The sequence below is a fragment of the Odocoileus virginianus genome, chromosome 12 (genome assembly GCF_023699985.2).
Source record: "Odocoileus virginianus isolate 20LAN1187 ecotype Illinois chromosome 12, Ovbor_1.2, whole genome shotgun sequence".
NCBI classification, from domain to species: Eukaryota; Metazoa; Chordata; class Mammalia; order Artiodactyla; family Cervidae; genus Odocoileus; species Odocoileus virginianus.
In genome coordinates, this window is record NC_069685.1 from 64911030 (window position 1) to 64920222 (window position 9193).

Genomic DNA, 9193 nt, shown 5'->3' on the forward strand with positions numbered 1-9193 from the left:
GTCCATCTTTCCTAGAGGGATCACCAACCCATACACATGATCCCTGTGAGGACTGGGGGCAGAATGTGGCTGCTCAGCTCACCCCGCTTGGAGGGAAGGTGCTGCTCCACCGTCTCACATTGCTCTGCCTGCCAGCTGGGGGCCCCGGGGTGGGAGGATCTAGGTGTGCTACGAGTGGGGACCCTGCTGTCTCCTTGCCTGCCCCCTAGTCTGCGTTTGGAGAGGAAGCGCCGACAGTCTGTCCTGGAGGTGAGATACCGTCCCCCTGTGGGTACTGGGAAGGGGCAGTGCCTGCCCACCTGTTGCTGGTGACAGGGAGAAACCTGCCTCTGAGGGGGAGGGGGGCACTCTCTGTCCCTTCCATGAGGGGAAGTGACTGTCTATCCCAAGGTGGGAGGGAGGTGACCAATGTCAGTCTATCTAGAGGTCCCTGTACCTTGAGATGAGGGTCAGTCTGTGCCCGAGCGCGGTGGGGGCAGGGCAGCCCGTCCCTCTGAAGCCTAAGGTGTCCCCCTGATGTGGCGGTGGCGGGTGCTGAGACAAGGAAGTCAGTGGGTCTTGTAGGGGGCGAGATACGGAGAATACCGCGCTGTTGGGGGAGGGGAGACCACCTGTGAGCCTGTCGGGAGCTGGCCGAGCCAACCAGCCCTAAGGCGAGGGTGGCAGCGCTGGGGTTGGAAAAGGTATCAGTCGACCTGTGAGCTCAGGTGAGGAGAGCACTCGAGGCCCTTCCTAGGGGCGGGTCAGTCCGCCGGGGGTTGGGGGAGGGGGAAGGTGCGGGTGGGGCAAAGGAGATAAGAGATTGTTGTTCCCGGTTGGAAGGGAGACGTGTCTGTCCTTTCTGAGAGCGGCTCTGTCAGCGTCGAGGCACCGCCCCGGGTCCTACCCCGGCCCCTGATCCCCTGGCTCCGAGCCCCGGCGATACTCACGCGCCCTCTGCGCCCTGCGAGCCCACGATGAAGCCGAACTTGTCGATGCGGCGCTCAGCGAAGCCGTTGGTCTCTGAGTCGGAGCCCAGAGAGCTAAGCTCGTCGGTGGCTGCGGCGTCGGGGCCCGGGGCCAAGCTCTCCCTGGTCCCCGACAGGCTCCCCTCAGCAGCGGGCGCGCGCGGCCCGTTCTCTTCGAGGCTCTTCGCCATCCTGGCCGCGCCCGCCGCCTCAGCTTCAGCGGCCACCTCAGCCGCCTCAGCCGCCCGACCTCCGCCGACGCCGCCGACGCCCCGCCCACGCGCCGCGCCCATTGGTCGCCGCAAAGCCGGGGGCGGGGCCCTAGGACTTCCCCGGCGCTTCCTCCCCGCAATGCCCAATGGGTGCCGCGGACCCCAGGGCCCGCCCACCTCCCCCAGGCTGGCGCCAACAGGCCCGACGTGAGGGGGCGGGGCAGCCGTCACCCGAATCCCTCCCCCCGAGCTGCCAATCACAGAGAGCTCACCTGAAAGAGCTTTAGGGCTTTTCCGGATTAGCCTCTGCCTGGCGTATACCTGCAGCACCGCGCAGGCAGAGACCGAGGGCGCCCTCTGGGAACACTCGCCCTCTCCTCGCGAGACCTTAAAGACGTGGGTGAGGATTGTTCTCCCATTCATTTATGAGTAGCTCTGAGGAGATGGGTTCGGGGACTCGCCCAGGGACATGGCAGCTTGAAGAGGTAGGCTGAGATAGAAATTCAGCAGCCTTTTCCTTCCCCTGCTCACTGCTTCTGGGGCCTATTAGGGAGACCTAATTAATAAGAATAATGGCCAACGACTATTGAGCCACTCACTGCCCTGAACGAATTCTACCTACTTTCTCTTATCTTTCCAAGAGCCTTATTGAGATACCGTAAAAATCGCCCATTTAAAGTATATAATTGTGTTTTAAGAATATTTGTATTGTTGTGCAGCCATCACTGTAACCTATTTTTAGAACGTTTTCATCACTCCAAAAAGAAATTCATTCCTATCCTTACCAGTCACTCCCCATCCTTCCTCTACCAGTCCCTGGCAACCACTAATCTGTCTCCATAGTTTTGCTTTTTCTGGTCATTTCATATAAATGGAATCATACAGTATGTGGCCTTGTGTCTGGTTTCTTTCACTTCAGATGTTTTCAAGGTTCATCCATTTTCATTTCTCTTGGGTAGATAGCTAGGAGTGGGAATTGCTGGGTCTTTAACCTTTTGAGGAACTGGCAAGCTGTTTTCCAAATTGGTCACACCATCTCTTGCAATCTTTTAGCAAGGAGGTAGATACTATTTTTAGGTTTTGCTGGTGACTCAGTGGTAAAGAATTTACCTGCTAATGCAGGAGACTCAAGTTCAGTCCCTGGGTCTCGAAAATTCCCTGGAGAAGTAAATGGCAACCCGCTCCAGTATTCCTGCCTGGGAAAGTCCATGGACGGGCTACAGTCCATGGTATCACAAAAGAGTCCAACATGACGTAGCGACTAAACAACAGAGACTATTTAGTCTCATTTTACAGTTAAAGAAACTGAGGTGCAGGGAAGTGATGTCAGCTGCCTGAAGTCTCAGAACTAGCTTGTGGCAGAGCCAAGATTTGAATCTAGTTCTTACCAACAGCATTCTTGGCAACAGGTATTCTTGCCTGGAGAATCCCATGGACAGAGGAGCCTGGCAGGCCAGAGTCCATAGGGTCTCAGGGCTGGACACAACTGAGTGTCTACCACTACTGCTTACCAACAGCTTCTATTGGGAAGCACAGGCTAATAGCATTTATATAGACTTAGCTCCCGGCAGCCAACTTCTGACCCAGGGATTATCAACTTGTAGAATTTTAATGGTAACTCCTCACCTCAGTCCAGTACTTCATGGCTCATAAGTCACAACCATATTGTCATTTGACACTCCCCTGCAGACCTATTGGGAGACAGGCTTAGAGAGGAGAAGGGACCAGAAGACCCAAGCCTGAGCTGCAGAGCCTGGGACAGGCTGCTAAGGGGTCCAAAGCAGCCGTTTCCTTAATGCCTTGTGGCTCAGACATCCTTGAAGACTTCACTGTGCAGTCTTGACATTCCATAGGCTTCTGATTTTCCATAAACAGGGCAATAACAGACACAGGGGTGAGCATGTGCTATTTGGTCTTAAATTCTCAGTCTGGGAGGATGTGTTCCACCTCTCTAGCAGTTCCAGAGTGGTGGGCTCTTAGTCCCAGCTCCCTGGAAGAGAGAGTCACATGCCTGGATCAGATGTGAAGCCCAGGTCTGGCAAAGTATCCACAGCCCTTTGACTGCAATTCTGGTTCTACACGCATATCCCAAACACATTCAGCTCTATGAGGCACCTGTACAGTGATGTTCACTCCAGGGGTGTTTGGGGTGGGGGTGGGCAGGTTAGAAGCATCCAGTGTCCTTCCTTAGGAGACTGGATAGATGTTTATCTCAAGTTAAGGCCTTGAGGCTCCAGCTTCTAATTTTCGTACATAAGACCATCCAGGGGGAGTTCCCTGGTGTTCCAGTGGTTATGATGGCACTTTCACTGCCGAGGGCATGGGCTCTGTCCCTGGACAGGGAACTGGGATCCCACAAGCCACATGGGATGGCAAAAAAAAAAAAGACCACCACCCTTGGTTTGAATCTCTGCTGTAACTGTGTGACCTTGAGCAAATCACTTCTCTCTGAGCCCATGTCCTTACCTGTAAAATGTAAATAAATGAAAAAATGTCTCCTTGGAGTTTTTGCCTTGAGATTTTTAGTATGATAGTATGTGGTAAGCATCTGGCACATGGAAATACCCAGTCAATGGGAGCCAGGAGTGGCAGCATCTGTAGTTTGCCAAACACTTGCAAATTCATTATTATCTTGAGTGTCTCCCACCATAATCTGTGGCTGTAGCAGGGGAGTTTTCCTAATTTTTGGCTTGGGAGACTTCACTTCATGGCTGTGCCCCTCAGTAACTGGATGTTCTCATGCAAAATTGCTTAGCTTGGGACTTGGCTGGCAGTCCAATGGTTAAGACTGAAATTCCACTGCAGGGGGTGGGTGGGTTCAATCCCTGGTCAGGGAACTAAAATCCCACATGCCCTGTGTTGTGGTCAGAATTAAAAAAAAAAAAAATTGCTTAGCTTCTCAGATCCTGTTTTCCTCTTCTAAAAAATAGGAATGTCAGTAACTACTTGGTGAAGAGTTGGTGGACCATCTCTGAAGCCTTCAGCATACAGTAGGTACTAAATAAATGTTACAGTTCTTTACTTCTGGCTCCAGAGCTCTTTAACTTATCTCATGTTACTCTAGTAACTCTGGGGGAGGGGTGGACAGAAGTGGAGGCGGAAGGAAATGAGGAAGGCTCTCTGCAGTGCTCTGAGAAAACAGAATACAGCAAGCAGGGCAGCAAGCAGAAGGCCCTGAAAGGGAAGCAGGTTCAGAAGATGGTGTAGTTGAATGGAGTAAGAAAGCAGAAATGAATGAATGGATGGTCCAAAGGAATGCCCTGAACAATAATGTGGTTCACTGGAGCACAAAATAAGAGGCCTTTGGCAACACTGTGAAATACCCTGGTAGACCAGCTGCTATATTCTTTAAAGGATGAGAGATGCATGGCCAGACCTACAGGAATGTGGTGAAAACCTGCGAGTCTTATCTTACTGGCGTCATAAGTAGGAGTATATGAGGCCCTGACACAGGCCTCTGGTCAGCACCATCCTGGATCCTGGAAAATGCTCAGGAAATGTCAGTGTTCGCCAGGAGCAAACAGATGTCCAGATATCATAGTCTTTATCTATAATGAGAGCAGAGCTGACGTTCATGAAGTAGATAGCTGGTGCCCAGGAGCCTGTGAAGAGTAAACAAACTATAAAGCTTCTTTATCCCTTCGGTTCAGTTCAGTTGCTCAGTCGTGCCGACTCTTTGCGACCCATGGACTGCAGCACACCAGGTTTCCCTGTCCATCACTAACTCTGGGAGCTTACTCAAACTCATGTCCATAGAGTTGGTGATGCCATCCAACGATTTCATCCTCTGTTGTCCCCTTCTCCTCCTGCCTTTAATCTTTCCCAGCATCAGGGTCTTTTCCAATGAGTCAGTTCTTTGCATCAGGTGGTCAAAGTATTGGGAGTTTCAGCTTTAGCATCAGTCCTTCCAATGAATATTCAGGACTGATTTCCTGGTTGTATGGACTAGTTGCATCTCCTTGCTGTCCAAGGGACTCTCAAGAGTCTTCTCCAACACCACAGTTCAAAAGCATCAATTCTTGAGCACTTAGTTTTCTTTATAGTCCAACTCTCACATCCATACATGACTATTGGAAAAACCATGGCTTTTTAGTTAATAAAGTCTCTCACTGTTTCCATTGTTTCCTCATATATTTGCCATGAAGTGATGGGACTGGATGCCATGGTCTTAGTTTTCTGAATGTTGGGTTTTAAGCCAACTTTTTCACTCTCCTCTTTCACTTTCATCAAGAGGCTCTTTATCCCTACACTGAGGCTAACAGTTAAGACTGTTTTGGCAGACAACGCAAATGGGGTTAGCCCAAAACTGCGGTTAGTAGGTCCCACAGCTTAAAAAAATTCACTTTTTTGTATATAAGCTGCAGGAGCAGTTTGATTCAGAGGTTGTCACCAAGAATGTCAGCCTTGTTGCCCCCTTTTCTCTTTGTCCTCCTTCCTGTGGTCACTTCATCCTCAAGCTAGAACTCCTCATGGTAGCAGCTCCAGGCTCACATGCTTCCTCCATCCATCCATCCAGTGGATGACTCTTCTGGTAGCTTCTGTTCAATGGTGGGAAAGGAGTACAACAAGGCTGTGTATTGTCACCCTGCTTATTTAACTTATATGCAGAGCACATCATGCGAAATGCCGGGCTGGAGGAAGCACAAGCTGGAATCAAGGTTGCTGGGAGAAATATCAATAACCTCAGATATGCAGATGACACCACTCTTATGGCAGAAAGCAAAGAGGAACTAAAGAGCCTCTTAATGAAAGTGAAAGAGGAGAATGAAAAAGCTAGCTTAAAACTCAACATTCAAAAAACTAAGATCATGGCATCCAGTCCCAACACTTCATGGCAAATAGATGGGAAAACAATGCAAATAGTGAGACTTTATTTTCTTGGACTCCAAAATCACAGTAGATGGTGACTGCAGCCATGAAATTAAGACACTTGCTCCCTGGAAGAAAAACTATGACCAACCTAGACAGCATATTAAAAAGCAGAGATATTATTTTGCCAATAAAGGTCCGTCTAGTCAAAGACATGGTTTTTCCAGTAGTCATGTATGGATGTGAGGGTTGGACCATAAAGAAGGCTGAGCAATGAAGAACTGATGCTTTTGCACTGTGGTGTTGGAGAAGACTCTTGAGAGTCCCTTGGACTGTAAGATCAAACCAGTCAACCCTAAAGGAAATCAGTCCTGAATATTCATTGGAAGGACTGATGCTGAAGCAGAAGCCCTGGGCCACCTGGTGTGAAGGAACTGCCTCCTTAGAAAAGACCCTGATGCTGGGAAAGATTGAAGGCAGAAGGGGACGACAGAGGATGAGATGGTTGGATGGCATCACTGACTCAATGGACGAGTTTGAGCAAGCTCCAGGAGCTGGTGATGGACAGGGAAGCCTGGCATACTGCAGTCCATGGGGTTGCAGAGTCGGACACGACTGAGCAACTGAACTGACTGCTCAGTGTTGAGAAGGCTGTATTCCTTCACTCTGTACTAGGACACAGGTCTATCTCTAATTTAATCATCACCACAGCTCAGAGGTAGGGAACACCAACTTGTTTAGTTGACCCCAGCTTAAGACAACAGTAGTACCTTCTCTTTTCCAATGCTGCAGTCCATGGGGTCGCAGAGTCAGACACGACTGAGTGACTGAACTGAACTGAACTGAGTCCCTTCTCTGTACTATATGATAAGGAATAAGAGGGTATCCTGTCCTGCATCATGGATTGTATGACTCGGGTACCAGAATTGTTCACTTACATGTATTTTAAAAATAAAGCAACATACACAGTTAAGATCAATCCCCAAATCAGTTAACAATTTTAAGAACTTACATTTCACTTTTAAAGAAGCAAACTTTTAAAATCTTACATACTCATTTGTGGACTTTTAAATAAGCTATATTGTATTTTTTTTTGCTTTTGATTTCTGCATTATAGGAATAAATGAAATATTACCTATAAGGATGGCTGTAATTACAGTGTATCACATATTTCAAGTATTCTAATTTTTGTACACATTCTCTTAATACCTAATTTTAGAATGTGAAATGGGTCTAATCATTAGTGGCCTCCAATGGGCCACATGGTTTTCATTTCAAGCAGCTGGTGGAACTGAATTCCTTAGTGCAAGTCTTCAAAATCAGTGAGCCTTAAAAGCACCGAGCCAGGCCCAGTTTTCCCAGAAATCTCACAACAGGAGCATTTCTCCCCATTTCACAGTCTGGCAGGGTGTGAGGATGCTGTGGTCACCAGGAATACTAGAGCAGCTTTAGCCTTCCAGAGCCCTTGCTGGCCTCGGGGTATCCATCTTATCTAGAAAATGGGCCAGATAATCCCCGGAGGAATGCAACTGAGGTCAGAAAAGCTGTGCAAGCAAGGGGCAGCCTACATGCTGCAGGCTCCAAACAAGAAGTGCAGAGAGCTGGGCTGCCTGCCGGGTGCGGCCACTGGCGACCACAGGGCCGCCTGGTCAACGGGCGAGCCAGAACAGATGCTCATTCAGGAGCTCCGGGAAGCTGGCTCAAAGGGCCCATTCACCGACATTCCGCCAGCAGCGTTCCCAACATCCAGGCGCAGCCTCAGTCACGGAAGTCCCGTGAAGTCTGCCCATCTGCAGAGGAGAGGCTGGTCCCAGAGCCATACCAGGAAGAGAGGAGGGCTTGGAGTGTGGGACTCCCCCAGTTCTACTAACCCCCTTCCCTCCTGGAACAAGACCCAGGGGCTCTCCAGGGGGATTTCTGGTGCTGGTCATGGAGAAGCAGCCAACAGCTGGCTCACTTCTGGCACCCAAACCTTGGAGCTTCAGGAAGCCAAATTTCAGTCCTGGCCCCCGGGGGGAAATTTCTAGCTACCAGGCGGGAAGCAAATGTCAGAGTGAGGAGTAACTCCCACTGACCAAGTTACGAATGTGAGCAGTTTGTAATGGAGCCACATAACTGGCACTGTCAAAGGGCCACTTGAGCCCAAGATCTAGAGTTGGAAACTGAGCTTGGCGAGGCGGTAGAAGGAATGGTGACTAGAAGACTGTGACTTCGGGGATGGCCTCCCCCTCTGGACCTGGGAAATGACTTCTCAGGATGAAAGGGAAGGACTGCAAGGAAAAGGCACTGGGGACTCTCAGGGGAGAAACACCTAAGATCTTCAGAATGAAATCGACATTAGGTTTAAACCCAGGAAATGGTTATCAACAGGCTCTCACCTTCCTCCCTGTGAACACCCACGCACAGCAGCATCCTCCTCCCTGTGACAGCACGACTCCGAGAATAACCGCCTGAGCCTGGCCCCACGAGCAGGCGAGGACTGCGACAAGTGTTTTGCACACATTCTCTTTTTATCTTCTTACTGTGTGACTGTGGGCATGTGATTCAGCCTCTGTGCCCAGTTCACTCACGTGTGAAACAGAACACCCACACCAGGATCACATGACTCGGGGAGTTCCCTGCTGGCCTAGTGGTTAGGGTTCTGGGCTCTCACGGCCTTGGCCCTGGTCCAATCCCTGGCCAGGAGCCAGGGTCCTGCAAGCCGCACAGCACTCACCTGATTAAAAGTGATCAAGTGCTTGAAACAGTAAGGAGTAGTTGGATAATTCTATAAAGTTTAACAAAGACAGTTCACGGCCTTGGAACAATGAAGTATTTTTAAAATAAATACATTTTGGGGAAAAAAACCTCATCATATACTTGTGCTCACTCTGCATAAGCCACCTGCTCAAGGTCACTTATCAGGTGATGAGTGACCCCTGGCCTGTGGGAAACCGCCAACCTCTGGTCTCATCTGCGTGCTGCCCACTGACCGCAGAACTGCAGCCCAGCAGTCTGTGTTCTTCTGGGGTGCTGGCATGTTGAAGGTATTCCGTATTAGTCTGTTACACGTACAGGGCTATGCTTTTTGAAGATCCATGTGTTTCAAAAGGGCAATAAAAACATACGTAAGCCATAGAAGACTTGATGCAAGCAAGAATTCAGTTAGAAGCCCAGCATTCCTCAGAACAGAAGAGGAGCCACAGGCACTGTGCCATACTCCTAGGTCCAGACAGGGCACGGGTG

The 9193-nt window shown here is 49.8% G+C and overlaps 1 protein-coding gene and 1 long non-coding RNA gene across 4 annotated transcripts in view; one reads left to right on the plus strand and one right to left on the minus strand.

The window, feature by feature from the left end:
• Window positions 1-9128, minus strand: part of TBC1D10A (TBC1 domain family member 10A) — a 36661-nt gene extending 27533 nt beyond the window's left edge. The window contains exon 1 of one of the 3 annotated variants that reach the window (XM_070475562.1): window positions 8347-9128. In XM_070475562.1, the coding sequence (XP_070331663.1) occupies window positions 8347-8471 (125 nt within the window). In that variant the 5' untranslated portion in view covers window positions 8472-9128. Of the gene's footprint in view, window positions 1-929; window positions 1222-8346 lie in introns of those variants that run through there. The other 2 variants (XM_020907110.2, XM_020907111.2) reach the window with 2 other exon arrangements.
• On the plus strand, window positions 1278-4180 carry LOC139037831 (uncharacterized). The gene is made up of 2 exons (XR_011490760.1): window positions 1278-1644; window positions 4090-4180. It is a non-coding gene; the product is annotated as an uncharacterized lncRNA (long non-coding RNA).
• Window positions 9129-9193: the final 65 nt, after the last annotated feature.